Genomic DNA, 14,994 nt, shown 5'->3' with positions numbered 1-14,994 from the left:
TAGGGTACACAACGAACCTTCCCGGGAATAACGAGCTTTGTTTCATTTTCGGGTTTACGAACCTTCAGAATAACGAACCTTAATTCACTTCGGAATAAGAAACCTTGTTACATTGTAGGATAATTTGAGATTATTGTAGTAATGTAACAATAACTACTAAAGTAAACAGAGGAACGAAGTCCCCAGTACTGGTAAGGGAACAGTATACTAAACAAGATTTGTAGTTCTATCTCAGTATACTTTGGATGAGGTGTGTTTTTTAATACAATGTGTAACCACAGAAGTTGTGGAAACACTCAAATAATAATTTCAAGGAAATAATTTGCTTTCTTATGTTCCCTTACTAGTTTCGATCCCTTACAAGGTTATTTGAGACCAATTTGTGTCCGGGACCTTCTGTGAAATTGATGGAAAAATTATTTAACAAAAACATTTGAAAACGCAATTTTTCCCTCAAGTTCACAGAAAAGCATGATACTTTCTTCAGCTGGGAAACACAAACTGTATTGTCTCAATAGAACTGTAAAACGCTGGTTATGATTAGTACAAATATGTAAAGAAAACTATGAACCCTCCGTTATGAATAACTAAACAAAATGACAGGTAAGAACTGAAAGAACTGAAATTCGCATTTGATGGCCATGAGGAAACAAAATCAAATCAATGGTCATAAAATAGTTAACATCGGAGTACTTTGGTTGCCTATGTGTTGCCAAAATCTTGTCACCTCCGAAACGATTAAGTCTATCGTATTTGATTGCGCGCATCACAATACACTGGGTTAGTGAAACAGACCAGAAACAGTCAGGATAACACAAACAATGCTAGAAACGGGAACGCTAAAAAGTGTCATACAACATAAGGTGTACAATGTTGCTACGGATTCTTGTTAAATTAGTCATATTTTCTTCTCAACAAAATCATCTTGTCGCGAATGCAGAGAGCGTAATTGCGTGCTTCTGCTCGCTATCGTATATACTTCGCGTCTCCGATACGAAATGAAATTAAATGAAATTTATTCACCTAACAAACAAACAAACAAACAAACACCGTGAACAAAGTCACAACAATAGATAATTGAAATATAGTTTAGCAAAAAAGAACTGGCAATAGCGTGCAGGCTATAGTCGAGGCCAGTTCTTTCAAAATGATAACGTATGATAGGATCACAGAAGAATTGTTATACAATGCAAATATGAATATACAACAGATATACAGAACACCATGAACAGTGAAAATTACAAGAACGATAAAATCAAAATGTGAAAGGAATATGCAGAGTAAAAAAAAAGAAAAGATAAAAGGAGAAAAGTACTATTGTATGGCTAGAGCAATGGTTCAGAAAGTTGCTATACGAATCTTGTTAAATTTTCTTAATGCCCTTTTTCAACGTAATAGCTGAGAACACATGGGTTAGTATACGCTATTGGCACAGGACCTGTGACCGATATCGACAGGTCGGCTGCCGTTTTGAATTTCAGGACTTGAATCGTATGAAAGATACCGCACGTTATTCTTAAATAAAAAACAAACAAACAAGGAAATAAGTTTGCTTGTGCAGCTATTATATTATTCTATGAGGATTTTTTTTTTTTACAATTACTTCTTTTGATGTTTTTTTCGGAGGGGGTTTTGTTGTTATTGTCACATTTTTTGGCTTCTTCTGTTCTTTTTCAATATTTTTGATAATTATAACATTTCAGACCGGAGGAACTGCACTGATTCGTACCACCGGTGTACATGAATGGGGTTCACGAATGAGTTTGAGGTTATTGATAATTGTATTGTGCGAAGCTGACGACGTATTAAGCAACAAGCAATACCCAGACAAGTACCCAATTATTGTCCCTATTTAAATAGTCGGCATTATGGTCAAATTCTACGATGTTATTGGGAGCTGTCTTTGCCTGTGTGTATAGCATTTATTCATATTAATACCAAAGCCTAAATCTGTTATAGTCAAGTTAGTGGTAAGACGGCATTTCGCGGCGAAGGTTATAGTGTTGCATTAATTTTGTCAATCATGGCTGTGTGATTGTGACTGAGCTATAAGAACTCGGTAGAATTCACGCAATGAACGTAAAAGCTAACGTATTACTGTCTGATTTAAGGGTTCAGTTATTTTATTTATTTATTTATTTATTTATCTATTTATTTACTTATTTATTATACACTATACGCGTCCTATATTCACCACGGGATGCAAAATGAGTGGCCGCTGGCCGCGTTGTGTATAGGTGACCGCCATAGGGTCTATACTCTGGGCCCCGTCTTATAAAGCCTTCAAATCAATCACAAGTCCCCAAATCAATCGCAACTTGCATTGAAGCTCTCAAAAAAACTTGCGATTGATTTCTATCACAAGTCTTTATAAGACAGGCCCCTGGGGTCGTTATACTCATAGAGTTGGATACCAATCCAACTCTAGTATATGGGTCTATACTAGTATATAATAACAGCAATTTCGTGCGGGGGATTTTTTTTTTTTTTTTTTTTTTTTTAGTGGCCGCTATAAGTAGGTGACCACTGTCGACAGGTGGCCGCTAAATAAAGACAGGTTGTTACTAGATTGTGGGCAGAGCGATGGTTCAAATAATATGTTTCTACGGCGGAATCTTATTCAATATCTTTAGGCTTAATGCCTTCTTCTCTAGCTAATTATCTACAATAATAGTTGAGAATACAGAGAGCGCAAACGCGCGCCATCTGCTCGCTATCGTACTGTACTTCGCGTCTGAGAACCGATATGGGTTAGTAGTAGTACAACATCGCTGAACATATTTAGATGAACAGTGAAAGTTTACACGAATTTTTAAAATGAAAATATGAAAACAACTGTCATATAAAACTATTGCAATGGTAAATGCGATGGCTGAAAAAAATTCTACGGAATGTTGTTCATTTTCTTTAATGCTTTCTTCTGATAACTTATTACTGTATTCTCAAGCTGATTATAGTCAAAATGCATGCGAGAGCGCAAACGCGCGCATCTGCTCGCTACCGTTACTGCGCGGAAAAACCAAACTGGCCTATAATATGGGATAGCAAAACAGAGTCAGAACAACATGAACAGTGAAAGAAACGTGAACGCTAAGAGTGAAATCTAGAAAGAATCAAGTGTCATACAAAACAAGGTGCATAATATGATCAGAGCGTTGTTGAAAATGTTGCAAGGGATTCTTGTTAAATTACTTCAGTACTTTCTTACCAAATCATTTTGTCGAGAATGCAGAGAGCGCAAATTGCGTTCATCTGCTCGCTATCGTACTTTCGCGTCCAACCGATATCGGTTAGCATATAGCACAACAGATGTTCAGAACACAATGAACAGTGAAAGTTACACGAACGTTAAAATCAAAATGTCAAAACAACTATCATATTATGCAGGTATAGTCAGAGCGATAGCTTAGAAAGTTGCTACGGAATATACTTGTTCAATTTCCTAATGTCCTCTTTTCTATACCTGATTATTATCTTGTCGAGAATGCAGATGAATCAGCTCGCTATCGCGTTTGCACTGCACGTCAGAACGGATGCAGTAGACATTCTGAATACCATGAACAGTGAAATTTACACAAACGATAAAATTAAAATCTGAAAACAACTGTTATACAAAATAATAAAGCTATATATATTAAGAGTGATGGCTCAAACTGTTTCTACGAATCTTGTTCGATTTCTTTAAAGCTTCTCCTCAATCTTACTATTTTGTCGGAAATGCAAAGAGCGCAATTGCGTGCATCTGCTCGCTGTCGTAGAACCGTTATGGGTCACTATAGTATACAATGTGTAGTACGGTTACAGTTCGTTATTCCGGAAGGTTCGTTTTTCCGAAAGTTCGTTAATCCGATAATGAAATAAGGTTTGCTATTCCGTATAGGTTCATTCGTCTGAAAATGAAATAAGATTCGTTATTTCGAAATTTTGTTTATCCGAAAATAAAATAAGGCTCGTTATTCCGAAGGTTCGTTATGGACACTATTTAATTTTCGGATTAACGAACCTTCGGAATAACGAACATATGGAATAAAGCCATAAATATTCGGACTAACGAACCCTTTTTCATTTCTAGGCATAGGGACTTTGTGTGTTTCGGATTGACTAACTTTTGGAATAACGATCCTTCGGAATATGAAGGAACAACATCCGGTTAGTACAACAGAATCGGATGTTCAGAACACCATGGACAATGAAAGTATAAACACGAACTTTAAAATGAAAATCTGACTTCGAGTGTCATAATCAAATAGTTAAAAAAAAACACTATTACATGGTCAGAGCGATGGTTTAAAATACCTTTTTTCTACGAAATCTTGTTCAATATCGTTACAGGCTTAACGTCTCCTTCTCTAGCTGATAGTCCTATAGTCGAGAATACAGACTCTAGAGCGCAAACGCGCGCCATCTGCTCGCTATCGTATTTATTGCTTCGCGTCTGAGAACCGATATGGGTTAGTAAACAACATCATGCAGAACATCATGACCAATGAAAGCTACATCAAAATCGCAATATGAAAAACAATTGTCATACAGAAGATTTGTAATGGTAAATACGATAGCTCAAAATGTTTCTACAGAATGTGGGTCATTTTTTATGCTTTATTCTGATAGCTTTTTGTGTCTGCTTTTCAAGCTGATTATCTACTGGAAGTCAAAAATGCAGAGAGCGCAAATGCGCGCATATTCTCGCTACCGTAAGAATGCGCGGAAAAAAGAACACAAACATGGCTAAGTGAAACAGACATTCAAAATAACATGAACAGTGAAAGAAACATGAACGCTTGAAGTAAATCGGAAAACACGTGTCACACAAAATAGTATAAGGTGTACAATCATGGTCAGAGCAATTTTTGAAAATGTTGCTACGGATTCTCTTTAATTTTTAATACTCTCTTCTCAACCTGATAATTTTGTCGGCCACTGAATGCAGAGAGCGCACTTGCGCGCATCTTCTGGCTGCCGTACTGTGCTATTAACAAAAACAAAAAACAAAACAAACACACACACACACACACACACACACACACACACATAGGCCTTTGGGTTAGTAAAACAGCCTACTGGTAGTCAGAACATGAGCAGTGAAAGAAACGTTAACGCTATATAGAAGTCAAATCTATAAAAAAAAAGAATTACGTGTCATAAAATAAGGTGTATGATATTCAATAATGATCAGGGGTCCGCTTCATAAAACTTGTTATCAGTGACATCTGCCACATTTCTATGACAAAATTGCTCTCAGCCAATGAGATGCAAGGATTTCAGTAGCTTGTCACATCTTTTATGAAACGGAGCCCAGATTGTTGTTAAAAATGTTGCAACGGATTCTTGTTCAATTACCTTATACTTTCTTCTAAACCTAATTATTTTGTCGAGAAATCAGAGAGCGCATTTGCGTGCTTCTGCTCGCTATCGTACTTTGCACAGTGAAAAATACAAGAACTTTAGAATTAAAATCTGAAAACAAGTGTCAGAGTGAAAATGTAGGCCCGACTATCATCGGTTGGGATATAGCCCGATCGGGTTACCAAAATCATTGATTTTTATTTTGTTTTTGGCGGCCCGAAAGTAAAATCTGGTGGCCCGAAAAAAAAAATCACGAAAACATAAGAAAAACTAAATCGGTCCTACTTAAACATACGCTGTAGAAAATAAGTATCCTGAAGTGATACAGGTACCCACGTCTAACCGTTCAATCGTATACCGTTTATTCTGAGTTCTAAGATTTAGCAAATAGGCTTATAGATTATTATAAAAGTTGATGCCTTACGATCAAAACTTGCTTTGAAATGAGAAATTGATGGGAACATACTTTGCAGACATTGGTAAACATCCGGCATTTAAATTTTGTTTTAGCATTGTATAAAGAGCCGAAAGTTACCGTTATTCATTTCTGATTGTAAAAGCAATCATCCAACATTTTCTACTATTTTAGCACCTTTACGGAGCCGAATGTTGCCGTTATTCATTTCCGAACGTGAAAGCAAACATCCTCTATTTATTTTAGCATCTAACTGAGCTGAGTGATATTGCTATTTACTTTCGAACGTATTATTAAAAGCAAACATCCGGCATTTATTTTATCATCGTTCCATACGGAGTATAGTTAGTCATTTCCGAATGTCAAAGGAATCATTCGACATCTTATCTTATTTTAGCATCTTCCGGAGCCGAATGTTATTGCTATTCACTTTAATACATAAAAGCAAACATCCGGCATTCACTTCGTATATACGGAGTTGAATATTATTGTTATTCATTTCCGAACGTCAAAGGGACATTCGATATATTTTATCTTATTTCATTTTATTTTAGCATCCTCCGAAGCTTAATGTTATTACTATTGATACTTTCGAACATAAAAGCAAACATCCGGCATTTCATCGTACGGAGTTAAATATTATCGTTATTCATTTCCGAACGTCAAACGGACCCACTCGACATTTCGTTATAGCATCTTTGGGAGCTAATGTTATTGCTATTTACTTTCGAAGATATCATCAAAAGCCAACATCAGACATTTATTTTGTTATCGTACGGAGTTGAATAGTATTGTTATTCATTTCCGAACGTCAAAGGGACCGTTCAAAATTTATTTTAGCATCTTCCAGAGCTGAACGATATTGCTCTTTACTTTCGAAAGTAGAAGGAAACATCGGCATTTATTTGATCATCGTACGGAGTTGAATATTTTTATTTCCGAATGTCAAAAACAAAAATTCGACATTAGTAATACACGAAGCTGAATGTTACTGCTATTTACGTTCGACCATAAAAACAAACATCAGATATAAATTTATTTTATCATCATACGGAGTTTGAATATTATTGTTATTTCCGAACGTCAAAACAAACATCAAACATTGATTTTACCATCTAAAGCAGCTGATTGTTACTGTTATTCATTTCGAAATTTTAAAGCAAACATCTGACTGTTATCTCAGCATCGTTTGGAGCAGAATATTACTACTATTCACTTCCGAATGCAAAAACAATCATCTGACATGTATTTTGGAATCTTCCAAAGCCGAATGTTATTGCTATTTACTTTCGAAAGTAAAAGCAAACATCCAACGTTTATTCAATCATCGTACGGAGTTGCAATGAATATTATTGTTATCATTTCGGAACGTCAAAGGGATCACTCGACATTTCAGCATCTTCCGGAGCTATGTTATTGCTATTTACTTTCGAACATAATCATCAAACATCCGGCATTTATTTGATCATCGTACGGAGTTGAATATTTTTGTTATTTATTTCCGAATGCCCAAAACAAAAATTCGACATTTATACGGGGCTGAATATTATTGCTATTTACGTTCGGCCATAAAAGCAAACATCAGACATTATCATCATACGGAGTTTGAATATTATTGTTATTCATTTCCGAACGTCAAAGCAAATATCAAACATAAAGCAGCTGAATGTTACCGTTATTCATTTCGAAATTTTAAAGCAAACATCTGACAGTTATTTTAACATCGTATGGAGCAGAATATTACTGCTGTTCACTTCCGAACGTAAAAGCAATCATCTGACATTTATTTTGGCATCTTCCGAAGCCGAATGTTATTGCTATGAACTTTCGAAAGTAAAAGCAAACATCCGGCATTCATTTTATCATCTTACGGAGTTGAATATTATCTTTAATCATTTCCGAACGTCAAAGCAAACATTGACATTTATATCAGCATCTTCCGGAGCCGAATGTTATCCTTATTCATTTCCGAACGCAAAATCGAATATCTGACTTTAATTTTAGCACCGTACGGAGTTGAATCTTATCATTATTCGATTTCAAAAGTATAAGCAAACATCCGACATTAATTTTATTTTAGTATCATACGGCCGGAATCGAATATTACCGTTATTCATTTCCAAAATTAAAAGCAAACATCTGATATTTATTTTAGGTTCTGACGGAGCCGATTGTTACAGCTGTTCACTTCCAAAAGTAAAGGCAAACATCCGACTATTCTGGGGGAAAATCTTCATTTCCAAAATCTTGGTGGCCCGATGTGCGTTTTTAGCCACCGTTAGTGTCGAGCGCTGCATGGTTATGGTAAGAGCGATGGTTCGAAATGTTGCTACCGAATCTATTATTGTTGCATTTCTGACACGCTTTCTTGTCAATATTACTAGTATTATGATTATCTTGTCGATTTTGCAAAGAGCGTAATTGTGTGTGTGCATCTGCTCGCAATAGTACTGCGAGTGCAAGAACGAAGAAAGTACAATTAACAGACACTGAGAATAACAGCGGTAAAAGTCACACGAACTTTAAAACAACAAGTGAGTACTCTCGCGCCGACTTTAATGCGAGGAAAAGGAAGAGAATTTGACCTTCCTTTTTGGTGACAGAAATAATATGAGGTGTAAATTGGCGACCATCAGTTAGCAAAAGTAAAATACAAATCCGAAAGAAAAATGGAAAAGAAGGGGCCAATTGAACGCAACACACACACACACACACACACACAAATAAAAGCATTCGTGTACTGAAACGCAAGATTATAGAATGACAGTGGACGGACGAATACACGTGTTCGTACACGTAGGGAACAAGGGAACAATGTACTACTACTCGCGAGTACGCCAACAGCTGGCGCTCTTACGATTTGTGGCTATGCGATGAAACGCCGTGTTCAAATTTGTAAACAAGGATGAGCGCGCGCGCAAGTGATCGCCACGCACTGAGCGCAATCGAGCGCATATGAGCGCGCTCATCCTGTGATGTTGATCGCAGGCGGAACTGTAGGTCCTTTCAGGACCACACTCACTTATAAGAAAGGATATATTGTGTACCATGAAATCAACCATCACTCAACCTTCTACCACCATAGAAGCCTTCAACGAATATAAGGAAATATTTTTCACTTGAGAAATCCTGGAGATGTGAAGTGTGATTATCCTGCACTGGTTCAACCTTTTTGTTTTTCCTGCATGGAACAGAAAAAGATATTTTAAATCTGCCTCCCCCCCCCCCCCCCCAAAAGAAAAAAAAGAAAAAAAAGAAAAAAAAGGTTATCACATCAAATTTGCTTTGTACACTCTTTAACAACTTTTTATGATTATGTAACAAAACTGGTGTTTACTTTGTTTTACTCTTTGACCAGGATTTTCAGACAAGCTGTCAAGTACATCATGGTTGGAAAATGGATATTGAGAAAAAGTGGTTAATGAAAGTTACTGAAACACTACCTTAACTCATTTTCATGCTTCCAAACATTGAATTCAGATAGGAAGAGTGTAAAGTTGTCAGCTCTGTTTACTGTTTGTCCAGGGTTGTAAGACAAACATTCATGTACTTATTGATGGGAAAATTCAGAGAGATGAAAAAAAAAATAGGGTATAAGAATTCTTTACTCATTTCCTGAACTTATTTTTAATGCTTCCAAAGCGTGAATTCAGAGTAAGAGATAAAAAAATAAAGTTGTCAGAAATTGCCTTAGCCCCAGATCAGCTAAATTGGGCTAGAATGTAGATTTTCAGGTCTACTTGAAAATTGCTATGTGTCACTTTTTGTGAATTTTGATATGCAGGGTCACATATACATTGGAAAATGCGTTGCGGTGATGTCATGTGAAAGGCATAATTTACCATTTGCAGATGAAACAAAAACCCAGCATTAGTGCTTCAAAATAGTTCTAAAATGTGAGTAAGGGATAGAAACAACTAAAGTAAAAATTTGAACCAGTATAATCGATGTTAAGTATTGTTAATATACAAATGTGAACAATAGTTATAATAAAAATGTTTCCAGACTAAACCGTCTACAGTTATGGGTTAATGAGAAATATAGTGATATCTCCTTACATTTTAGGCTTTATTGCAAAAATTTTATATGGTAGGACGTTTTGTGATACAACAGACCTACACATATGCTTCAAAAGTGATATCTTGAAAAATTTTTAAATCACTGCCCCCAAAGGTAAACAGGACCTTTAACTGACAGCAAGGTGGTGTTGGTGTTGTTGTTGTTGTGTTGCACTGTCCTTTTGATTTATGACTGAAGTTGGTATCTGATAAATCCATTAGGATTCCGCATTCTAAAGACAGCATGCCTGGTTTCAGGAGAGATATAGAACTTGAATTTTGTGTGCATGGTTATTTCCATGTAGTCCTATGATCCTGACATCGCTCCAGTGCCTTGAGTTATCCTACCTTTTCTCCCTTCTCTGCAAACATGCGCCTCACACCAGACAATAGATGAGATCATGAGTGTGGTGAGAACTCTGGATGACATCTACACGGACGAAGATGGACCCGCACTAGTATTCAGCTGTCACTCGGGCAAGGAGCAGACGACTGTTGGCATGGCGATCAGTGGTCTCATCAGCTGGCACAAGAAAGTGAGTTTGTACGCTTCCAAATCTGTAATGTCCCGTGCGTGCTTGCCTGAATTTGTTGATATGCCAGGCATATATGCATATTTCTTTGTCTGCATTTTTTTTTTTTTTACAAACCACTGAATGATTGCTTAATAATATGTCCTGTCAACATGCTAAATTTGCAGCATTTAAAGGCTTTATTTACCCTTTTACCAATTACCATGTACTATGAAGCAAAAACCCAGCTTAAGTGCCTCAAAATAGTTCTAAAATGTGAGTTAGGGATGAAAACAACCAATATAAGCATTTGAATAGGTATAATCAATGTTAAGTATCATTTAATGTACAAAATTTGAACAATAGTTGTAAAAGAATAATGTTTCTAGACTAAACTGTCTACAGTTATAGTTTATTGAGAAAAATAGTGATATCTCCTTATATTTTAGGCTTCAAATCACTGCTCCCAATGGTAAACAGTCTCATGATGTGTCATTTTGCAAACTGAATCAGTAGAGGCCAGTTAGATATAAGCAGGAAGCACAGTGCTGTTCTCTATTAAGTCAAATTTGTGGTGTATAACACAGTTGCAAAGTATTGTAGACAGATCCAGTGAAATCCTGTGCGATATGTGATTTCTATTCATGTATGCATAAAATTTAATGTAAAATGTGCAACGCAGTTGCTCACTGTTTAGAACATGGTGAAGAGTGTGAGGGCAGAGTGTGAAGACTGTGTGAAGACAGCATACATTAGTGAGATTTCTATAATGATGAAGCACAATAAATAGGTGAAGAATTGAAAGTAAAAGTCGAGAGTGAAGAATAGCAAATGCAAAGTCATTGATGAGCTTTAGACACAAGTGATAAAAATTCATCCTTATTCTCACTGTAGCATTCTCTTTTTTCGGGGGGGGGGGGGGGGGAGGGGGGGAATTTTGCCGTGTGACTGTTTTGTCTCTGTCAGACAAGCCTCCTATTCCAATTTTCTTTCTTCAGGCATTCCCTTTCTACAGTGGTTTGTAACTATACCTCCACCCACACACAGTGTGTAAGGGGGTATGTTGGTATCACTCAGATCAGGTGGCCGGGTGGTTAGTCGGTTGGGCAGTCAGTCCTTCTGTTTCAAGCCTAGTGGATTGAATTACTCCCTCATTTTTTGAGCAATTATCTTAAAATTTGGCTTGTATGACCACATTATGCATTATGGCCCCAAAATCAGGAAAGGGCATTGCCGATTGAAATTTTTTATGCAGTTTGCAAGTGATTCAGAAGAAATCTGACATGTTTGGTGATTGTGATTTTAAGTTATATAAGACATATTGGGTAGCTGTAAATATGTTGAACAGGCATATAATCACCTATAGATATATAAGTCTGCCTAGACAGTATGCACCAGTTTGCAGATGAAATGTCAAAGTGTCATACAGATGTGTGCAGTCTTGTGTATTATTGAAGTTACTGTAGCAGCATCATGCCTGGTTCGTTGTTTTATTGCTGATTTAATAATTAATGCAACTGCCGCTCGTAATGGAAATAGCGTGTGCTCTGTATGAAACAAGTCCCTGGTGACTTTTAATGTTTTCTGGGAAATCCTTTGTGTTTGTGCTATAAATAAATACTGCTGCATTGTCATCATTCTTTATTTTATGTATTCATTTCTCTCTTTTTTGTGTGTCTCTGTGCAGGGTTTTCCTGTGGGTACCAAACTGGGTGAACAGGAGAGGATTAGTGTACCCCAAGCTGAGTACACAAAAGGAGAATTCTCAGTAAGTTCCTGTTACTTTACCAACTTTGTATTTTAACATTTTCCCTCACAGGCTTTGTCTTACTTTATGACAGTCACGCAATGTAAAGATTCACATAAGATTTTTTTTTTTTTTGCATGATATCCACAAAGATATATCGTCGCTTGGGCGACAAGACCTTGTATCTACAAAACGTCAAATGTTCAGGGGAGCCAAAAAACATGGCAGCCAAAGCACTGTGGTGAATGGGATAGCCTTTCCTTTGACATGCTGTGGTGGCTTTATTTTGGGGTTAAGACACTTAGGATTAGGACAGGACATCACTTAACCCATTATTGACCATTAATCCAAAAAAGTCATTTTCACCAAATTTGCAGATACAAGGTCTTGTCACCCCAGCGACGATATATTTTTGTGTGCATATGCAAGGCTCAATATCACTGCCGGCTCGGGGCCAGTAAAAAATGTTGTCAGGTCACTAAATTTCAAATAAGGTTATCTTTTGATATCCATCCGATCGGGAAACTAAGGTGCAAAATTTATTGTTATGTTTTCTTCATTTCAGGCCATCAAAATTTGAAATTTAAAGGACAAGTTCACCTTCAAAGACATGTGGGTTGAGTGAATGCAGCAATATTAGTAGAACACATCAGTAAGAGTTTGAGCAAAATCGGACAATCCGTTCAAAAGTTATGAATTTTTGAAGTTTCTGCTCAGTCACGGCTGGATGAAAAGACTACTATAGCTTGTGGTGACACATGAGTACAACGATATAAAGAAAGAATAAAGAAAATTCAACATACAGTTGAACCTCTATTATCCGGCCTCCCTTTATCCGGGTCTCTCTATTATCCGGACGCAATCTCGCCGTGATTTTTTGTTGTTGATAATTACGGGAAGAAAGGGGGATTCCCAACTCCTTGAGAACTCCTACCCAAACAGACATGAATTACATATTACTTCCAATATGATTAACATACATTGCATCAAATTTCCTTCCAAATTGCTTACCTTCAGACATTTCAACATCCCGAAACATCCCCAAATGTAACAATGAAAAGGTTGCAGTATACACAGTACTACATGTGGCACTACAATGGGCTACATCAGTACATGTGTATGTATATGTACATGTATAAAGCATTGAGTCTCCCGTATCCGGCCAAATCCCTTATCCGGATGAGCCCCGGTCCCGACTTGTCCGGATACGAGAGGTTCAGCTGTATTTCCATTTTTCTCACATAACAAAAGAACACTTGACTTCTCTCTTTCAGAAGGCAGGGGAAATAATATTACCCTTGACATACATCAGTAGCAAGTCGAAGAAATGTGCACTTTATTCAAAAAGTCAAATTTTGTGAAATTCTCTTTTTCATTATATAGTTGAACGCATGTGACATCATACACTGTAGTAGTCTTCTCTTCCAGCAGTGACTGCGCAGATACTTTACAGTCGGATTTTCACGCTGATAACTACCAATATGATTAAACTGTCTAAATGTTACTTCGAGCTCATAAACTATAACATCTTAGCTATATTTTGTAGAAAACCCCATTCAATTTGGTGAAGTGGTCACAGAGAAATGTGGATCATTATAAATTATGTCATGGGTCTGATTCTTCCAAGTGTAATAGTACTTGGATGCTCTTGGAACTGAATAATGTGTGAACACAATGGACAGAACTTGGAGGGAAGGGATTCCTGACATGCTCTACAAAACTCCTCATTTCTCTTTGACCACTGAAGCAAATCGGATGGGGTTCTCTGTAAGATGTCAGTAATAAGTTATAGTTTCATACCCTGAAATTGTATTTGGGTTGATTCACTATTTTTAAAGTTATCATTGCAGAGGGTTCCGTTGTAATTTTGTGGGGGACATATGGTATGTTGTTCCCTTGATACGTTTGTGTCTCTCTGTGAACCTTTTCCTTTTCCTGTCCTTGTCTGTCTGACTATCTCCCTCTATGACTCTCCTCAGGCTGTGAGGAAGCTTGTATTGAGGCTGCCTCACGGGGTACAGGTCAAGCGGGAGGTGGACCTCATTTTGGACAAGTGTTCGGAGACCATGACACCGATGCACTTTCACCTGCGAGAGGTCATCTTCTCCACGTTCAACAAGGTCAGTGCTATTCAAGTTCGCATGTCCCTCTTTGCAATCCCTGAAAATTAGATTTCTGTCATAAGGTGGTATATGATATACAGTAGGTGGGTAATTCAGACCTCTCCTCAGAATGATAAACCTGGAAACTTCTTTATGATGGAGGGGAAACTATACCAAAGATTTCCAGTGAATTTATATGGACCCCAAAAAAGTTCCATATTTATTCTCAGTTCAAAATGGGAGCTTATTCTTGAGTGACATGGCTTTAGTTCTTCACTTTCTTCTTTAAAAACTCTTGGGTGTGTTACTGTCAGTTTTTCATACTCGATTTCCGGAGACATTATTCTTCAACCTTTTTGTCAACATTTTGTGAAGTTTGCTTAAAGGCATGACCATTATTACTTGTACAACCAGACTACTCTTTCCAGTACAAATAGACTATATGGTATTAGATGTTTATTGGAAAACATCACATTTAGTAGTCTGCTTTAAGCATTCATGAAACCTTCACCAATTGCCCCCCCCCCCCCCCCCCCCCCTGAAAAAGTTAGGATAAACTAATGTACATGTACTCGTAATACAGAGATTTGTAGAACATTTTTGTGCATTTTACTTCAAGAATCTTGGCTCCTTCACAAGATTTGTGAAGGTTTCATGCATGCAAAAATTCTGTTTTCACTAGTATGTGACTGTCAGTAATTTTGTGTATACATGTGACACTTCAAAAATTCCAAAAAACTTTTCAATTTTATGTCCAATTTGAAATGAAAAAAAAGTCTGTGTTTTGTCTGTTCTGTCATACTGGTGTCACAAA

The 14,994-nt window shown here is 36.9% G+C and overlaps 1 protein-coding gene across 1 annotated transcript; it reads left to right on the top strand.

Annotated features, from left to right (window-relative positions):
• The first annotated feature begins 10,209 nt into the window (after nucleotides 1-10,209).
• Nucleotides 10,210-14,249, top strand: LOC139715824 (paladin-like). Its single transcript, XM_071627362.1, has 3 exons — nucleotides 10,210-10,355; nucleotides 12,019-12,099; nucleotides 14,058-14,249. The coding sequence occupies exons 1-3, from the start codon at nucleotides 10,221-10,223 to the stop codon at nucleotides 14,247-14,249; spliced, it is 408 nt and encodes a 135-aa protein (XP_071483463.1). The 5' UTR covers nucleotides 10,210-10,220.
• Nucleotides 14,250-14,994: the final 745 nt, after the last annotated feature.

Source organism: Diadema antillarum, unplaced genomic scaffold, assembly GCF_040938485.1.
Source record: "Diadema antillarum isolate AM-2024a unplaced genomic scaffold, OU_Dant_1.0 scf00000055, whole genome shotgun sequence".
In the NCBI taxonomy this organism is placed as follows: Eukaryota; Metazoa; Echinodermata; class Echinoidea; order Diadematoida; family Diadematidae; genus Diadema; species Diadema antillarum.
Note: the sequence above shows the minus strand (reverse complement) of the source record. Positions and strands in the feature narration are given on the sequence as shown.